The sequence below is a fragment of the Mastomys coucha genome, unplaced genomic scaffold (genome assembly GCF_008632895.1).
Source record: "Mastomys coucha isolate ucsf_1 unplaced genomic scaffold, UCSF_Mcou_1 pScaffold6, whole genome shotgun sequence".
Taxonomy (NCBI): domain Eukaryota; kingdom Metazoa; phylum Chordata; class Mammalia; order Rodentia; family Muridae; genus Mastomys; species Mastomys coucha.
In genome coordinates this window covers 88,088,895-88,115,805 of record NW_022196912.1, presented here as the reverse complement: position 1 = coordinate 88,115,805, position 26,911 = coordinate 88,088,895, and the positions used below count along the sequence as shown (strand labels likewise).

Below are 26,911 nucleotides of genomic sequence, written 5' to 3'. Positions count from 1 at the left end.
TAAGATCACACAAGCAAATATGAAGGCAGCTGCAACTAACATCATACTAAATGGTAAAAGATTCATTTCATCCCTACTCCAAAGATAAGGAACAAGGAAATGCCCGTTTTTACCACTCATATTCAGCACTAGGCTAGAGGTTGTAGTTTGCATTAATAGTAAACAATGGCCTGCATGGTAGCACACACCTGCAATCCCAATCATGGAAGATGGAGGCAAGAGAATCAAAAATTCAATATTATCCTCAACAGCACAGAAAATCTGAGGCCAGCCTAGGATACAAAACCCTATCTCAACCCCCATCTCCCCCAAAAAGTCCTAAGTAAATACACTTTGAAATGGACAACAAAAACCTGTCATATTTAAGATAGTATGATTGCTTTATACTGAAAATCCTAAGTAAATCTACAAGCCAACTGCCAGAATGAACTTTAGCAAGACTGCAGTATATAAAATTAGTATAGAAAAGCTGAATTCTTATATTAGTAGCAAATATCTAGAAAGTAAAAAAGAAAAAGTAGTAGAACCAACAGATACTTAGGGGAAAATGTAATAAAGGCTAGCTAACACAGCTACATTAAAACTACCGACTATTGCTATCTGAAAGTAAAGACCTAAATAATAGAGAAGATATTACCACGCTCACACATTAGTACATCCAGTCATTTTTAAATGGCAACTCCCCAAATTCAATGCAATCGCAATCAATAGTCTAGCAAGCTTTTTTTAAGTTACCAAATGGTTCAAAATTTATGTGCAAATTCTAAGGGCATAGAATAATCAAAGAAACATTTGTAATAAAAGACATAAATAAAGGAATCACAGTGCCTGATTGCAAAATTTATTACAGCATTTTGGTAATTAGCGTACTTTGTGAATACTGTGCAAAGTTGCACATAAACTGGACTCAGAAACACACCCACATTTGACTAATTGTTTTTCTCTTTAATTTGGTTCTTTCTGAAAAAGATTCTCCTTAAGTATATAGCCCAGGCTGGCCTGAGACTCACTGTATAGCCTAGGCTACCTGTCCTGGAACTTATGATCCTACTGCCTGTCTTCCTAGAGCTGGGATTCCAGGCTTGTAGCACCACACTGCACTGTTAACTGCTTTTTAAAATATTTAAGCAAACTAATGGGAAAACAAGAGTCATTTTCAATAGATGGTGCTAGGTCAACTAGATATTCTTGCAGAAGAGAAAATCTTTTAGCCTTACAAGATATGTAAAACTTAAGTTATAAGACATCACAAAAAATTCCAAAACTATAAAATTTTTAAAAATTAAACATGTATGCTACATAACCTAGTCAGTTTCCTAAGTACTCACCCAAGAGGAAAAAAAAACAAAAAACAAACAAACAAACAAAAAAACAACACAAAAGCTTCTTTTAAAAAAAAATCTGAGAAACCCTTGACATAGACAATCAGAAACATGTCAAGCATCCATCAGCTGGCAAATGAACAAATGAAGTATGGTACATAATGTGGTGTGTGATGAAATGCCAGTCTGCAGTACAGAGGAACCAGCTGCTGCTACACAAAGCAACACACACAAAGAGTTCAGGCTTTGGTTTGCTCTTACTGTATTTACATAGGGTCATAATTTATTATGGAAGAAAACAAACCAATTGTTACCTAGGGATGGGGGTGGAGGGAAGAATGCAGACAAAATGGATATAGTATTTTTTTCTTTTTCTTTTTCTTTTTTTTTTTTAAGAGATCTCTTTATTATTATATGTAAGTACACTGTAGTTGTCCTCAGACACACCAGAAGAGGGAGTCAGACCTCATTACGGATGGTTGTGAGCCACCATTGGTTGCTAGGATCTGAACTCAGGACCTTCGGAAGAGCAGTCAGTGCTCTTAACCGCTGAGCCATCTCTCCAGTCCTCTTTTTTGTTTTTTTAGGATAGATTCTCACTACATGGCTCTGACTGGCCCAGAGCTATGCAGACCAGTCTGGTCTTGAACTCACCACTTGCCTCTACCTACAAGTTGCTGGGATTAAAGGCATGCACCACCACACCCAGCTAGATACAGAAAATTTTATCAGATGATAAAATAATATAATGGTTTCTTTTTTTTTCTTTTTTTTTTTTTTTTTTTTTTTTTTTTTGGTTTTTCCAAGACAGGGTTTCTCTGTGTAGCTCTGGCTGTCCTGGAACTCACTCTGTAGACCAGGCTGGCCTGGAACTCAGAAATCTGCCTGTCTCTGCCTCCCAAGGGCTGGGATTAAAGGCGTGCGCCAGCACTGCCCGGCATGATAATGGTTTCTTAAGTGTATGAATATTTCAAAACTAATAAAGCTACGTACTTCAAATATGTGTTTTTAATTATATTTTAGTAAAATTGAGAAAAGGAAAAATATGGTAGCATTACCAAAACTATAAATATACACCCCCATTTCTAAAAATATCTTCTACTACAGGCAGGTGCTGTGATGCAGATCTGTAACCTCAACACTTACAAAAGTGAAGTGAAATGATAACAAGTTCCAGACTGAGACTACACAGCAAGAACCTGCTGAAGAAAAGGAGAGGAAGAGGGAAGGAGGGAGGGAAGGAGGAAGGGGGAGGGGGAGAGGGAGGGAGGAAGGAAAAGTGAAGGAAAAGAGGGAAAGAGAAGAGGGAGAAAAGAAGAAGGAAGGGAAGAGGAAGAGAATGGAAGAAGGAATATGGGGTTGATGGAGTGGATCCAGGTTTGTTCCCCATCCCCTAAGAAGGAAAAGAAAATCCAAGTGTGGTAGTGCACTCAAGGGGCTGAGCCAGAACAACTTCATATTCAAGACGTAGTGAATCCCAGGCCAGCTCAGGCTACAAATATGTCACGTGGAGGGGGGTGGAGGGGAAGGGAGGAGAGGAGAGGAGAGAAGAGGAGAGGAGAGGAGAGGAGAGGAGAGGAGAGGAGAGGAGAGGAGAGGAGAGGAGAGGAAAGAAGCAAGCAAGGAATGAAAAAAGGAAGGGAAGGAAAGGGAGAAAGAAGAAGGGACGGAAAGGAAGGAGGAAATGCATCTTTTATACTCACACATATACAAAAATATTCAGGCACAGAAAGTGCTACCTGTACCTGATAACCAATAATCCTCAGTGTATTTGAAAGTTCTATTACTGCAAACATCAAACATTTTATAACACTTAAGACTGACAGCACCACTCCAAATAATAATCACAATACATAGTATATTATGCTCCCAAAGAACACTAGCTACCATGTGTCAGGTTCAACATGCCAAATACCTTGTAAGAGAAACAAGCTTGAGTGTGGATACATTTACAGTACAACAGGTGCTTAGCATACCCAGACCCGGACTTCAATGCCTAGAAGGAAAACAAAACCTCTGGAGCTTATCTATTCTTGGGACTCTTTTATGAATAATACAGTAATCAATCCTCTTGGGCCACATGTTTTCAATGATTTCTAGTTTATTACACACTAACTTCCTCACATAATATATGTTTTAGTTTCCATTCTCTTTTCAAATAAATCTAAAACACATGAAACAAGAAAGAAACACAATGTATTTTCCAAGGAAAGGGTAGAAGCACTAAATTTACCCCACTCATGGTTGTTATCATCCACAGGATTCCTACTATGAAGTGTATAAGTTTGCATTTAATAGCAGCACAGTATATAGATCTCCTTTTGCAATTAACTCCCAAAAAAGAATTAAACATTAATGAGTGCCTGAAATATGAACATTCATAATCTGAATAATACAGAAAGAAACATCTATTTCAGCATATATTTTAAATCTTTAAAAGAAGATGGCTCAGCAGGTAAGAGCAGTTACTACACAAGAATAAGGACCTGGTCAAACTTCTAGCACCCATGTAAAAAGTTGGGTGTGGCTACATGCCCTCTTAAGCCTGTGGGTAAAATGCAAGAGATTACTGGGACTTACTAACCAGGCCTTGCTTTTGGTTCAGTGACTCTGTCTCAAGGGCACAAGGTAGAATGTGATAAAGTAAGACATTTGACATCTTCCTTGGGTTTCCATGTGTGCACAGTAATCACACACATGTATGCACATACTACATATATACATAGACATAAAACCATCATATATATACATATATATATACATATATACACATACACATAGCTTATCAGTGTCAAAGGCAGACATCTCCCTTTGCTATTAACTGGGCAAAAAGTAAATACAGATAAGGAATCTGAATTTATTAACACCATAATCATTGGGTTTTTTAAATTTTTTTTTAACTTTTTACTTTATGTGAATCAGTGTTTTGCCTACATGCATGTCTCTGTGGGGGTGTTGTGTCCCCTAGAACTGAAGTTACAAACAGTTGTCAGCTGTCATGTGGGCACTGGGAATTGAACCCAGGTCCTCTGGAAGAGCAGAGAGTGCTCTTAACCACTAAGCCATCTCCCCAGCCCCATTAATCATTTTTAAAATATCAATTAATAATGACATTTTTGGCAGCATCTGAAACAACACTAAAACTTGAGCCTTGTTTGTTTAAAAACAACTTAGTTATGGCAAGAAAATAAACACTGTACGATTTTATTTAGGAAGAAGCTATACTTAATACTGGTAGATTTCAAGACCTTTATAATTTAATGGAATGAGTTGTTTACAAGTAAATCAGAGTTAGTGTCAGATGCAGTTTGCTTCAGTTACCTGGAATTAGAATAGCAGGCTCATTAAATATATATGAATCCATGATGCAGAGAAACTGCACCATATTGATGGAGCCCTCATTAATTTTCAATGATATAGCCACTATCATATTTGTATTCAAAAAAGGGGGTATATAACCATTTGCCTTCATCTCGAAATTCTTCTTTTTTTATGTTTCAACTTATTTAAATAAATAAAAAAAAAACCTAACACTCCAAAGCATTTCTACTGAGGTTCATTAAACTTCCCATTTTCTTTTCTATTTGTAGAGAAATCATATATACATTTGTGCATATATAATACATGTACACAAATTTCATCTCCTAATAGACAACATGAAAATGAAATACAAGAAGGTACTGCAATTATCTCCTCCCATAAGTAATAAAATTCACTTAGCCTTCCTGTCATCTAATAACAATTATAAAGTAAGTACAGACACTGTCTATGTATCATAGGCTAAAGATAAAGATGTAGCAAAATGCAGTAATGGGCCACAAAATCATGACTGAATATTTAAAGTTTTAGCAGTCTTTCTTTTGTTTAAATAAGCATCCTGAAAAATAAAATATAAAGAGAGCATTGTTCTAAGTAGATGAAACTTATTTTGATAATAGTATTTTCATTTAATAAATAGAAAAGTACAAAATGCAACCTTTGTAGAATTTTACTTAGCAAACATGATTAAAATTTAATTGAATAATTTCTAACAAATGCATACACAAAAAGACTGGCATGAACTGTCTCTTCCCTGTAGGTCAAACAAAAAGGGTGGGTATGGAATATAAGCAAGATTGATAAGAGCCTTCCAATTTCTAGTTAGCATGTCTTCCAACTTCCTCTCAATCCTGTTAATAAAGTAAACAGCACTTTATAGCCTGTACCTCTGTACACATCTCCCGACGAAGCCTGAGAACCAGGTCATACTTTTCTAAGAGGCTCTTTCCTCCTCAATGCTAAGCTATATACATCATTTATGCATTTGAAGCCAACCAAATATTTTGTTCCCTTGATGCTATCTTTTATCAGTTTAAGATGTATCTACTAACCAAAGGCCCTTGTTGCAGATTTCACGCTTTTGATTCCTCCTTCTCTCCTTCTCCTCCTCTTCCTCCTCCTCTTCTTCCTCTTCTTCCCTGTTCCTCCCCTTCTTCCCCTTGTCTTCCTCCTCCTCTCCCTTCTCCCCTTCCCTTCTTCCTTCTTCCCCTTTCCCCATCCTCCCCTTCTCTTCTTCCTTCTCCTCTTCCTCCTCCTCCTTGGGTCTCACTATTTAGTCCTGGTTGGTCCAGAACTCTCCAGATAGACCAAGCCTCAAAATTTACAGAGATCAGATCAGACCATGTATGGTGGCACATGCTTTTAATCCCAGCACTTGAGACACAGAGATAAGTGGATCTCTGTGAATTCAAGGCCAGTATAGCCAAGACTACACAGAGAGATCCTGTATGCAAAAAAAAAAAAAAAAAAAATTCATAGAGATCTCCAAGTGCTAGGGTTAAAGGTGTGTACCACACCTGGCAAGTTTCTGTTCCTTATTTATTTATTTATTTTTTAACAAATAGTTCTTTTTAATAAGTAGATTATTTAAAAGAATAACATAAAACCACTTTCATTCCTCGATTACAAATTATATAACTAGATTCTCCTTTTCTTCCTTGTAAAAATACAAACTAATTTCCTTTGAGTCATGCAAAAGAGCTAGATATAAGTGGAGGAGGGCAAATACCATGTCTGCCACAAAGTTCACCTAGATAAGTAATACATAGTACTAATAAGGATAAGATATGGGGATAAGATAAAGTCTTACCCCAACCCAAATAAAATTATTAATAGGGCCCTGAAGTTTGTATTTTAAATAGACATCTCAGATGATTCTTTGGTAGAAGGCAAGTCTGGGAATCAACGACTTGGAAATGTTATCGAGTATACAAGAAAAATTGCAAAAATATCAATTACTAAAGATCAATAACTAATAAATTACTGTTGAGCCTTGCTTTTTTGTCTTTGAAAGTAGACTTAACACATTTAAAACTTGAACCAAACTGTTACTGTATCCAGGTTTAATTCTCATTAAATTATTCTCATTCCATATACCATCCTAGGTTCTATTTGCTAAGTAAATTAGGAAGCAAATTGGCAGACTCCTAAAACCGTATTTTATTATATTTGTTTACTTAGTTGGAGAAAGAGAGTGTGTCTCTGAGATCTGAGGACAACTTGCAGGAGCTGGGTTTTCTCCTCCCACTAAATAGGTCCCAGGGATTAAAATCAAGTTGACCATACAGTTCATTGTATGGTCCAAAAAATTAGTGTTTCACTTAGAATACTGGCAATATCTTTTCATAGGTGAGAGTAAATTAATTCTTAAATTTACCTGAACTCTCCCTCAAGTAATCCCTCATAGCGAATGACAAATTTTCACTAAATTTACATATTAAATGGCCAATCTAGGATTAAGAGTCAAGAGAGCTATTATAATATTTATGCCCTCTTTTTAAAAAGTTATAAGAATTGGGAGGCAGAGGCAGGCAGATTTCTGAGTTTGAGGCCAGCCTGGTCTACAGAGTGAATTCCAGAACAGAGAAACCTTGTTTCAAAAAACCAAAAAAAGAGAAAAAAAATTATAAGAAAACTAATTCTGTTTCTGTTTATACTTATAAAGAGCTAGGCAATTAATATGCTAGCATTTCTGGCTCTTACAGAATAAAGTTTGCATCTTAATGAATAATCCTTAAAGTTTAACATACAATTTCCTGTTATCTGTTTGAATGTTAGAGCACAAATTTGATAATAAAACTTCATAGAAAAGAAGTACTAGAAGGTGTCAATAAAGACAAAAACCCTACAAAACGCTCTGACACCACAGCTCCCTCCCCGCTAGCCTAGGTACCTAGCTAGTTCAAGGCCAACTCGAGTTACAAAGCAAAAGTCTGTCTCAAAAAGAAGAAAAAACGAAAGAAAGTGTGGCGTGGGGATCTGGAGAGATGGTTCAGTGGGAGAGAACACTTGCTGTGCAAGCAGAAAGACCTGAGCTCAGATAGTTGTACCCACAGGGAAAGCTGCGCATGGCCTCAAACGCCAGTAACCCCAGGACTGTGAGAAACAGATGCTAGTGCCAAGTTTAGCCAGAAACTCTGTCTCAAAGGAATAATGCTGAAAGTAATACAGTAGTAGGACACAGAGCATCCTCCTTTGGCCTCCATGTACATGTGCACACACACACACACACACACACACACACACACACACAATTAGAATGGTGGTAAATACCTAAATCCCAGAACTCAAACTAAGGCAGGAATATCAAAACTTCAAGATTTGCCTAGGCCACAAGACATGTCCCAGGTCAACCTAGAGTATGTATCAAATCATTGTCAAAAAAAAAAAAAAAAAAGCCAGTGATAACTGTTCTAGAGGATTCCAGTTCAATTCCTACCATTCACAAGCAACTCACAACCATCTGTAACCACAGTCCCAGGGGATCCAGTGTCCTCTTCTAGCCTCTGGTGGCACACATGCAAACACCAATACACATAAAATAAACAAGTTTTTAAAAGGCACATCAGTTTTGTTTTACTAAATAGAAAGAGAGCAAGTGTGGGGAAGCTTGTGTGGCTGAAGTTCATGATGCAGCCTACTCCTTGACCAGAGAGAAACTCATGGAGGATACCCACACGTTTTCAAGCAACCCCCAAGGATAAGTGCCTTCTCCAAATTTTTCTGCCCAAACAGGGTGCTGTTTCCTAATTTGCACATTACTATATATTACTTAAAATAAACAAATACCACTTAGTAATTATTCTCATCAACAAATATATTAATGAAATGTAAATATGATAAAATTCAATACACCTAATCATTTTGATTTAACTCAGAGGACAGAGAAACACAGAAGAAAAAGCCAGAGACTATTCAGTAAGCAAAAAATTCAGACCCTTAGGCAGGACAACTCCATCACTACAATAATCCAGTACAAAAGAAAAGAAATGGAACAGCTATATCATAAACAGACAGACAGACAGACAGACAGGCACACACACACACACACACACACACACACACACACACACACACACACGGGGTGGGGAGGCCTAGGGGATTAGAAAAAAGAATGTTAAAAGCCAGAGATGAGAGGAAGTATCATGAAACAGCCATGGAGTGCACACCACAGAATAGACATCTGCCCTTCAATATTCAAACACAGACAAAGAGGGTACCCAGTGGGTCGGGGGGGAGAGGATTTTTCAATGGTGCAGCCACTGATGGAGAATTTGGGATGAAGTTCAAAGGGAATGGAAGGAAGATAGAGTGGGGATGAAGGATGAATATGATCTCAATACATTGTGTATATTTTTTTTCAGAGCTAAAAAAAAGTGACATGGAAATTGGGTAAAACTTCTCTAAAAACCTAACAGTCTGCTAGTTATAGTAGTACATACCTGAGATTCCAACACTTTTAGGCAGAGAAGAATCTAAAGTTCAAGGCCAGCCTGGACTAACACTTGAGGTCCAGTCTTAACAAGTATCTAGTTATATAGCAACAGTATTCCCTCACTGCTATTGTTCATGCATTCCAGTTGACTACCTTTACTGGATTTTTAATCTTAAACCATTCGGTCACGGTTACACTGTCTAAAGCAAAATAAAAGTTAATTAGGAAAAGAGACCAATTAAGGAAATTAATAATCCCATTATGACAATTATATATACAGTTCATTGTGCAATTTATGCCTGAAGACCTTGTCTACCACATTGTAATTTACTTTACCTTCTGGAGGGAGATTGGAACTATAGGAATATTGTGCTCACAACTTTATAATACCTTTAGTCTCAGACTACCTTTTTCTTAAACCACTTCACCATAAAAAACTGATAAACACTTTGGCCAAAACTCTGCATTTATTCTTCAAAATACACAAAATCACTCTCCCTCCTTCACAACTGAGCAGCCAAAATGCATTTACTTCCTAGAGCCGCTTCCTGGGATCCATACTCTTAAAACTCACAATCCTGAGACTCTCAGGATCATTTCCGGTGGTGAAGGAATGATAGCTGCATAAACTTATCATGAGATGTCTCACGATAAGACACTAGAGCGCCTGGAACAGAATGTGCACTCAATAAAAGCCAACCACTACCTATCTACAAAATAACTGCCTAGAGTCTGTATTTTCTTCCTTTACATGATTTAAGTCTAACATAATTCATCAGGACACAGAAAGCCTTCCAACTAGTTCACTCGATCAATAGTAACAGTATACACCCAAAGTAAGCTTTTAGTTCTCTTTTCAATAAAAAACAAAAAACAAAAACAAAAACAAAAACTTTTTTTTTCTTAAGAAATTAAAGATTCCAATCCCCAACGCTTTCAGCCAGACGTCTGTCTGGAGTCTAGCTAACAACACATGGCTGGAAACATTCGAGATTCTCACTGGCTGGAAAGGTAGGTGAGGGTCAACCTGCCAAACTTCTGCTTGCCACAATCAAAACTCCAGTTTCAAAGTAGGCCAGAGAAGCTAGGGGCCAGCGGCTACAAACTTTTAAAAGGTCGGCTCTCTTTTTGCATTCCCCACCTCCTCCACTGTTTAACCACACCCTTTATCCCCCGCCCCCTCTCCCGAGCAGCCTCCTAGCATCTCTCAGGGCTGTCCTCCCACCCCAGGAATCCACGGTCGCCAGACTCACAAAGTATGTCCGCACACGTTCACCATCAGCTTCAAAGAAGGATTCCGGTATTTGGTGGTCTTACACCTGGGACAGCCCTGGTCGTCCATGGCGTCTCCTTAGGTTTGGGTCTTTCCCCCAACGACGGCTTCAGCCACTGCCACCTACAAGAACCCCCAGACCAGACGTCAACTAGGTTCCTACCAACAGGCACTTGGCCGGAATGGTCCTCTGCGAAAGAGCACCGGCTGGAAGTCAGGCGCTGCAACACAAACGTTCCGGAAGCGAGTTCTCCGTTCCAGCCGCTACAGTTCCATCATAAGAGTAGGTGAAGCAGCTCGGTATCTTGGAATGCGAGGACGGATTCTTTTAAATTATACACCTCTTGCCTAATTACATTTTACAAGGAACCATATCATGTTGGGAAGATAAATTCTTGTTCTGTTTGGATCCACATGATTTCAAAGATTTCAAAGATTTATACTGGTAATCTCTGAAATAAGGATTTATTGATACTCAACAAAGACTTAGAGAAGACTAAATAAATTCATAAAATGGCTATCAAATAACAGTGAAATGTGGACATTTTTGTAATTTCCTCCATCTCACTAAAATTCTGTCAGAAGTAAACTTGTAGACAGTTTGTTTTGGCTTGGGTTGCTTGCTTGTGTGAGTCGTGGTTTGTTTCTTAATATTTTTATCCTAAGTATTTTGTGTGTGCATGCTCATGTGCCACAGCATGCATGTGCTGGCCAGAGGACAACTTACAGGAGTTAGTTCTCTATGTCTATTGTGTGAGTCCTCAGATCATCAGGCTTGGTGACAGGTGCCTTTACTTGCTATGCCATATCACCAGTCCTGTTTCATGTTTTGTTTTAATATTATTTTATTGCTTACTTGAGAATTCCACACAATTTATTTTGATCATATTCAACTCTCTTCCATGACCACTAGGTCCACCCTTAGCTACTCCCTTCCTACCCACCCAGCATCATGTTCTCTCTCACTCTGTCTCTGTCTCTCTCTTTGTCTCTCTCTCTTTCTCCTCTCTGTCTCTGTCTCTGTGTGTGTGTCTCTCTCTTCTCTCTTTCTCTCTCTGTCTCTCTCTCCTCTCTCTTCCTCTCTCTGTCTCTCTCTCTTCTCTTTCCCTCTCTATTGTCTCTCTCTTTATGTCCCCCTGCCATCCAGGTCTTTTGGTATTGGCCAACTACTCTTAGGTTTGGAGCCTACCCTGGCATATAGATAATGATTAGTCCATATAAGAAAAGTGAGCCTTTCTTTCCTGGATGTTATCAGATGCCGAGAGTTCCTCAGCTAGTGATGTTGGTGATATAATATGTAATGGACTATGTGATCACTCCTGTTTTATGGCTTGGTTTTTGTTTTTGTTCCTGGAACTCACTGTGTAGTCCAGGCTGACCTCTAACTCATAGCAGTCCTCCTGTCTCAGTATCCAGTGTGCTGAGATCCCAAGTGTGAGGCACCATACAAGTCTCAATCAAGTTTTTCCAAATTATCCCATGACTTGAATACCAGCTGTATCCATTCTCAGTCATTTTAACCTCACTACAGAACTTTCTCCCTTCAATAAAAACATAAAGGAAACAACCCCACCTCCTCTTAAAAACTGGACATAGCAGACATCCCTAGTTAGGGTTTCCATATGTTATGGAGGGGAAACATGACAAACATATCATATTCCAGAGGAAGCAGGCCATGATGGCTCAAGACTTGACACCAGTATATACACATCAGTGACTCACTTTATAAGCTGTATTACCTCCTTGATCGTAATACTGTCCACCTATAAAAGTTAATCAAATCCAAGTTCACTAAAGCAAGAAACATGAAGAGCTGTGCTGACCTAGCGGCCTGCCACATTGCACTTACTGATTTTAAAAGGCCTTAGTAAACTTATCACTAGATGTGAAACTCTACAAAAATAAAGGTAACTTTAGGGTCTTTACATTTTAAAAGAGCAGAAAGCTTCTGGTGAATAAGTGTGTTCCCTGAGCCAAGAAAAAAAGACAGACAGACAATTTAGTCAATACTATGTCCAGACGCTATGTCATACTCAGCTGACAGTATTGTATTGCCGATTAACACTAGAACTGTCTTTGAAAAAGAGAACTCTTCGCCACACTTTAAAGTGAATTGCTCTTCTTTCCCCTCGAGCCTTAAGATCAAAGAGAAGAAAACACTAAAACAAGCAGGAGGAAACTGCTAAAAACTCTCCCATGTACCATGCAGGCAACTGCTATTGGGGAAGCCCAGTGATGACGACTGGCTAAAAACTGTCAGATACACTGTTCTCCAAGAGCTACATGCAGTAGAAAACACTGTTTATACATCTAAGCCATAAAACTAAGAAAACTGGGAGGAAATAATGGTGTCACTACTTACTACTTACACGATGATTAAAGCATTGGTTTTCCCAATAATGAACTAAAATATACTTGTACAGTCTGAATGAATATGCTTAACACTATACCTTTTGACTCTCGTTCATAGTAATAATATTGCCAGTAACATCAAAAAGAAACAGTGTGTTAATAAGGGAAGCATGGCTTTCTTTCAAAGCAGATAACTGTACTTGAACCTACTTTTTTTAGCCCTAACTTCCGTTTTCTTTACACATTATAACAGGTGCGTTATAAGGATGAAAATGAAGCCCGCCAGTGGCAGCTCACACCTTTAATCCCAGCACTCACTCTGGAAGCAGAGGCAGGCAGATCTCTGAGTTCAAGGCCAGCCTGGTCTACAGACTGGGTTTCAGGACAGCCAGGGCTATTCAGAGAAACCCTGTTTCAGCAAAACAAAAATGATGATGATGTGATGATGATGATGATGATGATGACAGTGGTGGTGGTGGTGGTGGTGGTGGTGGTGGTGGTGGTGGTGGTGGTGGTGGTGGTGGTGGTGATAACAGTGATGATGATGAAACCTTATAATTTGGGCTTCCCTAGTGGATTCACAGCACTGTACAAAACAGAAACTCAGAAATATACACCATCATCACTGATAGAGCTCTGAGAAAAAAAGAGCTGAGAGTACCATACTTCTGATTCAAGTGGAAACTCCATCAGTGGTGGAAAAGAAAGAAAAACAACAACAAAATTATCAAGCTTCCTGCCTCTGGGAAGATTGCTACCTGAACCAATTAAGTACATTCTTGCTCTTAAATAATCTGCAGTTTCAAACTAGCAATGAATCTACCTCCCAAGGCAGTGGGGTTTTTTCAAATGTAAATGTTCCTCCTTGCCCCAAGGCTATAGACTTATCAGGCTTTCCTTTTCAAAGGGAGCAGAAACTGCTACTTTGCTAGAGATAACTTCACTCCCCAATTCTTATGAAAAGAAAAAAAAAAAACTACACACACACACACACACACACACACACACACACAAAACAGTCCCTGCAACACAGTGTAATGAGCCCATCCGGTAAAATGCAGGAAAACACTGAACTAATCAGAAAATCGCCCTAGAGTGTTTCAAATTGGCAGTATCAGATCCTCTTTGGTTTTGATGAGGATTGAAAAAAATTAACTGGGAACTATTGAGAGCCCTGGAGCTTACCTTCTGAGGAAAGCTCCTTTTGAAAAGTAAATAGAAAAGGCAGAGGTAAGTAAAATAGAATGGCAAGTCTTAGTCTACCAGCTCTGTTCCTGACCTCCACATTCTTTGGTATCTATTAGCATTAGTGTTTGAGTATAAAATACACACACACACACACACACACACACACACACACACACACACACACACGGAAAGCTCACATGATGACTGTTTAGTCCCTAGCTGATAGCACTATGTTGTTAGGTTCTGAAAACTTTAGGTGGTGAGGTCAGGTTGAGGGAAGTGGATCACTGGGGATTAGGGATGGGGGCAGCATTATGGACTGTCTCATTCCAGGTCCAGAAACATATAGCCAAGTGACCATGGACTGAACCCTCTACAACCGTGAGCCAAAAATAAACAAACAAACAAACGAATGAATGAATAGACACCACCAACAAAACCTTCCTCTCCTAAGTTATTTGTGCCAGATTCCTTTTCAGAGTAATGAGAAAAGTAACAACCCAGCACCATAATTCAGTAAGTCAGTCAGCAAGTCATCGTTTTGCTTAAGCCCATTCAATGTGTTTAGAGCTTCTAGAGAAATCCATACCATCACGAAAAGATCAGAGAGAACGAAAACTTTGCAATCAGTCATTCTTCTGTCTGTCTTTCTTCTCTCTACTGTGGCCTGTATGACTCCAGGGTCACTCTCTATCTTCTTCCTGTTGATCATGTACTACAAAGGCAGATGACTTGGTCACCAAGAACTTAGGAGCATATCTACAAGTCCTGAGTTTTCTAACACAAATAGAAAACCTTTTAAAAAGATTCTGATTGTTTTGATCTGGGAAAGTAGTCATCCTAGACCCGTTGACATTGGCCATGATGGTATACATGAACAACTACATACATGACAGCAAGCTGAACATCTAAAAGGGTTTTTTGTTTGTTTGTTTGTTTTCTTGAAGCCAGGTCTTGCTAAGTGACTGGAACTGGCCTATGATTTTGGATCATTCCTCCGACATCAATGAGGATGGTCTTCTAACCACTCTCCAACTACCCATTTATATAAAACCTCTGTTCCATATTGAATTACTTGTTTACTTTGAGAAAAACATCAAAGAATCATGGCTCCATGATGTTCCTCTTGCCTCTGATAAGCCACTGTCCTCCCAAAATTCTCAACCTTCGAAGACTCAGCTCGAAGCCCATGCCCTACTCCCCACCACTCTTTAAATGGGTCTCCTCACCCTTACCATGCTCTTACCCTAGATTGTGTTTATGTGTAACTGTCTTCTCTCCCCCTTGAGAATTCAACCTCCTAGAGAGACCAAGACTCAGTAGACTTATCCTTCTATCCTTCCATTCCTAAGGCAATGCCTTAAGTTTAGGCAGGACTCAGAGAATGACTGAGAAGTGAATGATCCTTCAGAAATGCAGACTACAAACCAACCACCTTGTTAAGGAGCAGTTGGGGGTGGGGGTGGCTTTAGGACCAGCCTACATTAACTCTCTGAGAAAAAAAGAGCCTACCAAGAAGCCAGTTATCTTCAGACAGCCAAAGTCAACTTGGAAATGGAAATTCCCATTCTGGGGCTGGAGAAATAGCTCTACTGGTAAAGCCTGATGATGGAACCCCTGTAGAAAGAAGTAGGAGAGAGCTGCTAACTGATTCCACAGAAATGTCCTTTGACTCCCACACATGATCTGTAGCACATCTATATACTGACCCACAGTAATAGTAGTAGTTGATAATAACAACAACATATTTTTAATTTTAAAGAAATCTGAAGCCAGGCAGTGGTGCCATACCTTTCATCTCAGCACTCAGGAGGCAGTGAAAGGCAGATTTGTATGAGTTTGAGGACAGCCTGATTTACAGAGTTTGTTCCAGAACATGGATAAACACTGTCTAAAAAAAAAAAGAAAGAAAGAGAAAGAGAAAGGAAGGAAGGATGGATGGAAGGGAGGAAGAAAGGAAGGAAGAAAGGAAAGAAGGAAAGAAAGAAAATAAACCTGCCTTTTTGGTTAAAAAGAAAAAAAGGAAAAAAAACCATATGAACTCCAACATAACATGTGGTATGGAACCAGATTTTCTTCCAGACACTAAGATGGCAAGAGCACCTACCTGCTGGCTTTCAGAAACAAGGGTCTGGTTTTCCTCCTGCTCTTCCCACCACACCCTCTCAGCCTCTACTCTTCCAGATCACAACACAGCATGACACTGCATGCCAACTCAGCAGAGTCAATGCTCCCAACATGGTGGAAGGATGAAACAGAAGCAATTTCAAACACCATTGGGTGTAACCTGTGCTCCAAGATAAACTCCACACAAAATACAGTTCCATTCCAATGTCACTGACCATGTTTGAATCTACTAAGAATTATGGTAGGGCATGCTCTGAATTTCAACCTGCCCAAGCACCGGAAGACTAAGATTTCTGGTCCTAGAAACACCTTCTGCAACTGGTGAATAAATTCACAAAATTCGAATCTGTAGCAGGTAAATCTCCTAAGAATGGAATTCTCCAGCCCCCAAGGTCCATTGTTTCCACAGAGGCACTATTACAGACTTGACAGAGAAAGACTCCAGCGCTTATATAGACCCTGATAGACTTAGTGTGCTAGAGACAATATAGAGAGCCAACAATCAAAAGCCAGTTATGTTCTTTTCTAAGTCATGCACTATACTTGATTGATAATTTTAAAGCCAACTCTATGACCTCCTAACCTGGCCAAAGGAATTTTAAGTCAGGTATATAAAACTGAAAAACCTCCTTCTTTGTGTTATCAATAGGAAGATAACAATTTTTTACAGATTAATCAAGTTCTTTTTGGAATGACTTATTTAATCTTTACAGTAATCTTTTCTACTTTTTTATACTTAAAATAAATGGCAGAGATAGGACTGAATCCAAGCCTAGATAGCTGAACTTTAAATATGAAACCACAATACTTCTTGTCTACTTTACTCTGATAAATAAAATTCAAAGAACCAAATGCAGAATGCAGATTGGACTAAAAAACAGAAAGTAGTAGAAAAACAAATGAACTCCAGATAATAAAGTCTAAAATGAATTAATTATGGTGTATAATATGCCAATGTTATCAGCTCATACAAATGTACCACTATGAGGTGTCAAGATTAGGGACAAGTATGTGAAGGGTAAGTAGGAACTCTCTTTACTATTTTTGTGATTTATTGGTAAATAAAAATATACTAAAATAAAAGTATATTTTTAAGTGCAAGAAATTTTTTAAAAAGCAAGAAAGCTTTAAACTCAAATATCATGCTGAACTTGATAGCTATCTGGATATTTTCAAAGGAGGAGAACAATGAAGTATTGCCTACGATTATCAACTTTAAATCTGCCAAAGATTTCACTTACAATTTCATCACATTGGGATACTGTTTTTGAAAGAAAAAGAAAGGAAGAGAAAAAGAGGGAGAGAAGTGGGGGCTACGGAGCTAGCTGGACAGGTAAAGGGGCTTGCCTTAAGTCTTACCACCTGAGTGCAGGCCCTAGCACCAATCAGTATAGTGGAAGAAGAAAATCAAAATCAGAGAACAGACTCTCAAGAGTTGTCCTCTGACCTCCACACATGTGTCATGGCTGGCATGTGTGCTCTTGCATGTGCGTGCACGCACACACAAAATAAATATTTTAATGGACAACAATTGGGTTCTGTATCAAATATCTCAGCTAACCAACAATAAAGTGGGAGCAAAAAAAAGAAAGACAGAAAGAGAGGAGAAAGAAAAAGAAAAGAAAGAAAACAAACCTCACCAAACTGATGTGACAGCAGGTGACCCCAACAGCTGCCTGACAACATGCTGAAATAGGCAGTTATGACTGACTGGGAAGCAGAAGCAGTGCAAGGCCACCCTGGAGTAAAGGTTAGGGGGAGGGCATCTGGCTGTTAGAGTATGAGAAGGAGCATCCACAGACAAAACCAACTGACCCACAGTAGCCACAGAGACAGGCTCATCATCCCTTTCTGAGCTAAGACCTCATGCGAACCACCAGGAAGGAAAGAGTCTCAACTGAAGATAACCACATTGCACCTCCACACTTCAGCCTCAACCCTGCAGAGCAATCTTCCATCTGCCTGCGATGGCAAGGGCTGCTGATCCTGCTGGGATCTCTTCCAATACACCTGCATATAGAGATGGTGTTCTTCCCAGACCTATCTATCACCTTCAAAGAGGAACTACGAATCCACCCTAGCACCACATTGCGGGGGGGGGGGGGGGGGGGGGGGGGATGCTGTTGTCCATATTTTGAACGTTTCTACTATGGTAAGTAGGCTTGTGTTCCTAGACCATTATAACTTAGCTCTCTTCTATACTACTTATCCAGTATAAACATCCAGTTTTATTTTCTATATGCTTTTATGTATTAGATTCATCTCAGGGTTTCCGCTGACTTGTTTGTTTGTTTGTTTGTTTGTTTAATGCTTCTTGCCTTTGTCATCTCAGTGGGCTAAACACACTGCTTATTTCAAGATTTTCCAGCTCTCCCCCTCCGGAATTTTCATTACTACCAATGCTTCTCTATCAGAACATTCCTTAGTGCTGCTCTTGACTCTCGAATACACATCCTTAATAAAGATAACCCTTAGTGGGGGAGAAGAGGGAGGTGCTGGGCAGCTTCGGAATTAGTCTCTGAAGTTTTGTCATCTACATACTGAGGGTGGTCTCTTTGTTAAAAATTTAGCTGTCCAGACCTTAAGGTCACACGATTAGTATTCCCTTGGGAATCACTGGGTCTTTCTTTGAAAGAGCTGTCCAGTTTTCAGGCCACACTAGATAACTGCCCATTCAGAAGCTTGGCCAGAAAAGAATGTCGGTGTTTTCCCGCAGGTAAAGGTGCCTGGGGGGTCAGGGAGAGAGGGAAAGGCAAGGGGTGGAGTGGGAGGCGGGTGATCGACAGGGATAGAAACGGTGTCTCCTCCTCCCACTGAATGCGAAATAGCCAATGGGGTGGCGCGGCCGGGCCGGCCGGGCGGCCAGTGCCATATAGTATGCAGCAACCGGAGGAGTCACGTTGGGGGAACGGCAGAAAGCAGCTATCCGTTTACACTACTTTGCTCTAGCAGCTATCTTAATGGTGACTGCGTGGCCTGGGGGAAACCTGATCGGCCAGATCCAGCCGAAACCGGGAGGGAGGGAGTGGGCTTTCCGGAGGGGGGAGGGGGAGGGAGACGAAGAAGGAGGAGTAAGAGAGGGGGAAAGAAAGAGGAAAAGAGTGCGAGGGAGTGAGGGAGGGAGGAAAATAAACAACAAAAAATGTCCTCTTCCTCCCCCACCGGGCAGATTGCAAGTGCGGCAGACATCAAGCAGGAGAATGGGATGGAAAGCGCCTCGGAAGGACAGGAGGCGCACCGAGAAGTGGCGGGGGGCGCGGCGGCTGGGCTGAGCCCCCCGGCTCCAGCTCCTTTCCCCCTGGAGCCGGGGGACGCCGCGGCTGCCTCCAGGGTAAGCCGGGAGGAAGGGGCAGCGGCGGCCGGAGCGGCAGATCAGGTACAACTCCACTCGGAACTTCTGGGCAGGCACCAGCACGCAGCCGCCGCGCAGCCCCCGCTGGCCTTCTCGCCGGACCATGTCGCCTGCGTGTGCGAGGCATTGCAGCAGGGGGGCAACCTGGACCGCCTGGCCCGGTTCCTCTGGTCCCTGCCCCAGAGCGACCTGCTACGTGGCAACGAGAGCCTGCTGAAGGCGCGAGCGCTCGTGGCCTTCCACCAGGGCATCTACCCTGAGTTGTACAGCATCCTCGAGAGCCACAGCTTCGAGTCGGCCAACCATCCGCTGCTGCAGCAGCTCTGGTACAAGGCGCGCTACACCGAGGCCGAGCGAGCGCGCGGCCGGCCGCTGGGCGCCGTGGACAAGTACCGGCTGCGCAGGAAATTCCCCTTGCCCCGCACCATCTGGGACGGCGAGGAGACGGTGTATTGTTTCAAGGAGAAGTCGCGCAACGCGCTCAAAGAGCTCTACAAGCAGAATCGCTACCCCTCGCCGGCCGAGAAGCGGCACCTGGCCAAGATCACCGGCCTCTCCCTCACCCAGGTCAGCAACTGGTTCAAGAACCGGCGGCAGCGTGACCGAAACCCCTCGGAGACCCAGTCCAAAAGGTGAGCGCCAACTTTCCTCCTCCCCCTTCCTCCCCCCACCCCTTCCCAGCTTTCTTTTTTCCTCCAAGCGCTCGAAAACATGGCGCTTACCTTCCCCACCAGCCTGGTCCGGCTGCCCACCTCTCCCCGCCCCCCACCTCGCTTCCCTACGGGGAGGGTGGGGGGACGACGGTGGCAATGGGCGGGCAGGGGATCCTCCCTCCTAACCCTCCCCCTCCTGCCCCCAGAAGTTTCTGGTCGCCCTCCTAGGTCCAGTCCCCGCCCCCACCTCGGCTGGTCACTGCTGCCCGGCTTCCCACCCCCCATCCTGCTGCCTTTGAAGTTGCCACTCTCGCCTTGGTTCTTTAAGGGAGTGTGTGTGCACGCCGGCAAGGCGGCTCTCACCGCGGCTCCGGGCCCCCAGGGGCTGCCGGCGCCGGCCGGGGTCCCTGCCTCCGCCGGGTCACCGGGAGCCTGGAGTGCGCACACGCTCCAGGGTACCCAGGGTTCGACTGAGCCCCAGGCCTGCCCTAGAGGTCACCAGGGGCGCTCTGGAAGGAAAAGGAGCGTTAATGGAGACTAGTGGCTCAGATGGGGTCTGGGGACGTCGAGGCTTTAATATGACAGAGTTAATCATTCACCCTGCCGGCCGCGGTTCCCATCGCTGCTAGGGCCGCGTGGGGTGTGGGTGCTGCCCATCTCTGCGGTGTTTTGAAACCTGATTCTGAACAACTTCGGATCGGGTTACAGTGCCTCAGAGGTGGCAAAGCTGAAGGACAGTTTCTTGGACCCCTCTAACACAGCATGGTTCCCTACTGACTGGGTAGTTGGGAATAGGGGACACGCTGGTATAAGGTGGGCAGCAGGAAAGAAGTAGGGGAGCTATCCACTCAGTCCTCCTTCAGCACACCCCCCCCCCCGCCACCCATCCACCACTTTCTGGTTTGAACTTTATTGCGGTTTTCCCCATCTTTCATATAAAATGTAGAGGTTTTTTTCACCTCTTTTGTGTCCACTAGAGTCAGAACCTCTTAGCTGTGTGTGCGTGTTTAGGGGTGTGTGTGTGTGTGTGTGTGTGTGTGTGTTGTTGTTGTTGTTGTTGTTGTTGTTGTTGTTTAGATGTGTGGTTGTTGCTGCTGCTGCTGCTGTTGTTGTTGTATGGGTAAAGTAATGATGGCCCGTCCCCACGGGGATTGGAGAGAAGAGAATCTAATTGCAGTTCAAACGTTCTGCCCTGGGAAGGAACCCGGGAGCCTAGGAGCCAGCCGGCCTGGGCCAGGTGAAGGTGATCTCCCTGCGCATTCCAGAGCCCGCCCTCTTTACTTAGCCCTGCGCCGGGGTGGAGCCGGAGGCCCACAGCTCACTCCAGGCAGGCAGAGAGGCTCAGGGTGGCAGCCCTGACCCTGGTTGACGGTAACCGTAAACAAAACATGCCCGGCGACCTGCGAGCACCCTCCCTCTGTCTTGAGAGAGGGGGCGACCCAGAGATGGAGTACTGGTTAGGGACCCCACCTACTCCAGAGTGCTCTGCAGATGTACTGAAGGAGTTTCCTAGGCACTGAGTATGAAGCCGGTGGCACATGCAGGCCAGCTGTCCTGTAACCTTTGCTATGGAACCGACCCAGCTCCCAGGATCTATCTACACAAACACACACACACACACACACATCCTGAGCCACGCTCTGTTGACTTCATCCTCCTCCCCATTAACTCGACACCCTCAACCCCCAGCCCAGTTGCCTAGTATAGGCCCCTCTCCGGATCTACCTCCCACCCGCACCCCTGGTGAGTCACCCTCACCAATGGCGACGAGCTGCTCTGCTTCAGCTCGTAAATCAAAGCACTTTCTGCGCTCCTGGCCCCAAAGCCCAAAGCCTGCGTAATCCCCTCCCCTCAGCTTGAAAGGAAACCGACCATACTGGGATGTTGGATCCTCAGCAGGACCAAGTCTCACCAGGCTTCCAAACTGCTTCTGTCCTGCCCCGCCCAGACTCAAACCAAATGAGGAAAACTGCCACCATTCCCCCCTGACCCGAACTTGGTATTTCCCTTATGTCCAGGATCCTGGAATAGAAGGACTGAAGACTCAGGGAAGGAGTCTGATAGTTACCAGGCCACTGAGGGATGCTCACCTTTTCCCTCCCACCTCACCAGAGCACTGGATGGTGTGTGTTAAATAGGCCCCTATGGCTTCCTTTGGATTCAAAGGCAACTGTGCATATGGAGAGTTCCAAGTGTCTTTCCTACAGGGGCAAACCACTTTATTGAGTGAGAGTTGTTTCTCTGGTGGAATAGAAGTTTGGGAACAGGTGAGAAAATGGTCTCTTATTACCTAATTGGCAAATAAAACTGAATACCTCACACCTCCTGCTCCTTTGGCAATTCCATCTACCTTCAAAATAGCATGAATCTGAAATGGCTCTCCTAAACAGCAGAACGACACATTAGCATTTCATGAATTGTTTCTGTGGCAGAGGCAGCTGTCCTTTTAACAATTGGAATAGCACATGAATGCTCTAAGAATGAAAACACAGTATTAAAATGCTTTTAGTTGAATTTTACATTGTCCAACATTCTGATCTTTCTCTGTTTTTTTTTTTTTTTAAGGGATCCAAATGCCTGGCTGGGTAGGATTTGTTTAAAGCCTCGTAGTTTCAACAGGGCCAGCTGATAATTCTATTGTGTGCTTTGCTTAAATATTGCCTTTAATGGGTTTGAAGGATGTTTTACAAACTATGTCAATTGTCAATCCCTTGACCTTCAAAATGTCTTCTCCTCCCCTCTGAACAGCGAATCAGATGGCAACCCCAGCACTGAAGATGAATCCAGCAAGGGACATGAGGATTTGTCGCCTCACCCACTTTCGGGTGCATCTGATGGCGTCACCAACCTCAGCCTCTCTAGCCACATGGAGCCAGTATATATGCAACAAATTGGAAATGCTAAGATATCATTAAGCTCGTCTGGAGTTTTGTTGAATGGAAGCTTAGTACCTACAAGTACTTCACCTGTCTTCCTTAATGGCAACTCTTTTATTCAGGGACACAATGGAGTTATCCTTAATGGACTGAATGTGGGAAATACACAGACAGTGTCACTGAACCCACCCAAAATGTCTTCAAACATTGTGGGCAATGGCATAGCCATGACAGACATCCTGGGATCTACCTCCCAGGATGTGAAAGAATTCAAAGTCCTCCAGAGCTCTTCTGTAAACTCAGCAGCCACCACCTCCTACAGCCCTAGTGCCCCTGTGTCATTCCCAGGGCTGATCCCCTGCACTGAAGTGAAAAGAGAAGGTGTTCAGACAGTGGCCTCCCAGGATGGCGGCTCTGTGGTGACCTTTACTACACCAGTACAAATTAACCAGTATGGCATTGTCCAGATCCCTAATTCTGGAGCGAACGGCCAGTTCCTTAATGGGAGCATTGGATTCTCTCCACTGCAGCTGCCTCCTGTCTCAGTAGCAGCTTCACAAGGTAAAAGCCTCATTCCGTACCAATAATGCGCCAGGGCATGTGTTGATTAGTTGGTTAGTTGCTGTAAATGACAGGTTTAGTGAAAGCTATAGATTCATGTTATTGTCCAGATACATCACTGGTTTACACAGTTACAGAAAAGCCTTGATGTGCTTCCCAGTACCTAAATACTATCCAGCTTGCCTGATTTTCTTACATCCTGGGGAATGGAGTTTTATCTTCTCCAAACAGAGTGGAAAAGTACAGTTCCTAGCAGACCTTGCCAACTCTACAATTATAGGAATATGGCAAGTCAATCAGTGCTTATAAAATAACCCAGTACTTGACGTTTTAAAATTAAAAATTAATAAAATTGCTAGGAACATAAAATTAGTCAAGCAGTTATTTATTTGACCAGAAGATGTTTTAAAAGAATAAACTAAGAGACAGAATGTATTCTTGCTTGCATTGTGCTCTTCCTATAATTAACATGGAAACCTAAAAAAGACCTAAAAGAAAGTCAGAAGAACACATGCTTTTCTGTTGCTCTGGATGCGTGTGCATTTCTCAGCTGTGTGGTTTTATATTTATGAAAACAATTGTGTCATTGTGTGTTTGTGGCTTTCCTAACAGCAGTCTGTTAGAGAAAGGAAATAAGCCAGAGGCTGGCACATCAGTTCCTCAGGAGCGTGAGTCAAACTGCATCGCCTGTCATTTTTCTCTTGTGTTGAAATAGGAACAGTTGGATTTGGACATAGGATGCTGAGCAGCCTCTAGCTCTTAGGGGTAGGAGGAGATGGTGATCATGTTGCAGCCTGCAATATGGTCAGTTTTTATACAAGTCTGGATTCTGTAGCTACGGACAACTTCAACTATTAGAGGCATTAGTTAAAAAAAAAAATAGTTGTATATTTCATCCTGTGTATTTGTCTCTCTTTAGAGAAAAAGACAGTACTCCACCATGGTCCTGTAGCACACACTTCAGATGTTTATTGCTCCAGATTATGTAAGAGTTAACCTAAGTCACACTCCAATTTAGGACAAAAGACAAACACCCCAGAGAAAGCCAAATGATTTATGACTCTAACTCATTTTGCCTCTTTATGAGAGTTTCCAAGCAGTTTGTAGCGTTCTAGAGACAACAAAGTTGCCCAGATAGCATGAGCGGGTGGGTGTGTTAGCAGAGGAGAAATGCAAAATGCTTCTCATCTATAGTAAAGAAAAGTGCTATCACTTTAATAGCCAGGGTTGTCTTGGGTCGAGGGGTTGGGGGTGTTGTTTTCCATTTTTTTTTTCCTTTCAGTTTTTCAAGACAGGGTATCCCTGGCTGTCCTAGACCTGTATTCTGTAGACCAGGCTGTCCTCAAACTCAGACCTGCCTGCCTCTGCCTCCAAGGGCTGGGATTAAAAGGCATGAGCCACCACTGCCCAACAATAGTTAGTTTTTCAATGGAATATTTACCAAGAATAAGAATAGCATTGTCAGTTAAAATAGCTAAGTTCAAATGGCAGGGCTCCCTACCTTTTGACTCTCTGGGTAAGTTTAACCAGATGGTTCCAGTAGGTAACTCCTTTGTAGTAGTCATGTATTACAGTTTGCTATAAAGCATTTTGGAAATTTGGACTTTTATTTTAAAAAAATACTAACATAGGGTATGGTGGGAAATGCCTATCTATAATCCTAGCACTTGGGAGACTGAAGCTAGAAAATGGGATTCAAGGCCTGCCTGAGCTACCCAGTTACACAGAGCTACATTCAAGCTAAAGCAGGTTACATAGTGAGAGTCCATCTCCAAAAAGTGTACCAAACTAAATCAAATCAAACTTACACTAAACATTCTCGAAAATGACCAGAAACATGGTCCTTTCTTCCTAGATACAGGAAAAAGTTATATAGGAAGTCATGAGGGAAAGCAGCCTGCTGATATCTTTATTCATTTTACAGTCAGGATTTCGGGCTTTGTTTGTTTTTTTTTTTTCTTTAGCGTCATTGTATAATTATACCTTGCACCTTCACGTGCATTTGTTCTATTCAGTTTTTGTACTGATTAATTTGTACCTCAGTTGCAACTATACTTAAAAAAATCACGTTCTAGCCAGGTATGGTGGGTGGCACATGTCTTTTCATCCCTGCCCTTGAGAGGCAGAGGCAGGCAGATCTCTGTGTTTGAGATCAGCCTGGTCTACAGAGTGAGTTCTATGACAGGCAGGGCTAAATAGATAGACCCTGGCTTAAAATAACAGCAACAACAACAAAATCATGTCTTATGTCGGAGGCCTTGGGTTCAATTCCCAATACTGAAAAAGAAAAAAACAAAAGTCAAAATTCATCCTTTGGAATGTATCTGTTTTCCCTTTCATTTATTTAAGTTAGTGTTTTCCCTTGTTCAGAGTATGTTATTTTACTTGTGTTTAACAGCTGTTGGAGAAATGTCGCATATGTTGTTACTTATGACTCTATCAAAAAATAATCTTTTGTGGACATGTCTGCTAGTAGACAGTTTCACAAACACACACACACACACACACACACACACACACACAAAGCAAAGTAAAGTTTAATTGTGGCCTTTTCCTCCTTACAATTTTGAAGCCTACAAGACTTTTAAAACCAAAGGTTTACAATAGGGGCAGTTTGTTCATGTGTATGGCCTGAAAAACAAAAACATTTAACATGTAACAGTCTTTCTGTGATAAATACTATGTACTAGTAGTTAACATTTTTAAAGGAGTTCAGATACAGTGTTTTTTCTTTTGGTCTCTCATGAAAAGACATTCTTTTGCTTATATAAAGTGCTTAAAGATGTTGGAAGCCATCAGTGGCCCTGGGGACTTCTTCACATAGAGAGTACGGTCATCACGACCATACAAATTTAAGAAGAGCAACATTAGTCGGGTGGTGGTGGTGCGCGCCTTTAATCCCAGCACTTGGGAGGCAGAGGCAGGCGGATTTCTGAGTTTGAGGCCAGCCTGGTCTACAGAGTGAATTCCAGGACAGCCAGGGCTATACAGAGAAACCCTGTCTGGGGGATGGAGGGAAGAAGGGCAACATTGAGTGAACTACTTAATTTCCTACACTTGTAAAGGAGTTGATTAGACCTCTAATTGAAGAGTGGGGTAGATAAGTACCCCAGGTTATTTCTCCCCCAGAAAGCTCCCTAAATTCATCTTTCTTTCTCTGGCAATATTTGGGGACCCGAGTCATCTGACTGCTATCATTTCCCTTTCCCTTTCCCTTTTAAAACCTCAGAGGGGGTTTCATTTGATGGAAATTTGAGGGTCTTCATTGTCCCAAGTTTCTCATTTAAAATCTATTTTCTGCTTATACTTTTAAAGACATACCCCTTTGACAGAGGCATTCATTCTTGTCCTTTAATGGTCTTCTTTATTTTACAAAAGAGCACTCCAGGGTCACCATACATTTCTCCCATCCCTGCTACAGCCCTGAAAACTTAGAGCTAGCACAAAAATGGGG

The 26,911-nt window shown here is 42.1% G+C and overlaps 2 protein-coding genes across 2 annotated transcripts in view; one reads left to right on the top strand and one right to left on the bottom strand.

The window, feature by feature from the left end:
- Positions 1-10,562, bottom strand: part of Mnat1 (MNAT1 component of CDK activating kinase) — a 154,787-nt gene extending 144,225 nt beyond the window's left edge. The window contains exon 1 of the mRNA XM_031357238.1: positions 10,329-10,562. Within this exon, the coding sequence (XP_031213098.1) occupies positions 10,329-10,417 (89 nt within the window). The 5' untranslated portion in view covers positions 10,418-10,562. The remainder of the gene's footprint in view (positions 1-10,328) is intronic.
- Positions 10,563-19,113: 8,551 nt separating this feature from the next.
- Six4 (SIX homeobox 4) overlaps positions 19,114-26,911 on the top strand; it is a 13,496-nt gene continuing 5,698 nt past the window's right edge. Inside the window, exons 1-2 of the mRNA XM_031357237.1 lie at positions 19,114-19,999; positions 22,769-23,457. Of these exons, the coding sequence (XP_031213097.1) occupies positions 19,158-19,999; positions 22,769-23,457 (1,531 nt within the window). The 5' untranslated portion in view covers positions 19,114-19,157. The remainder of the gene's footprint in view (positions 20,000-22,768; positions 23,458-26,911) is intronic.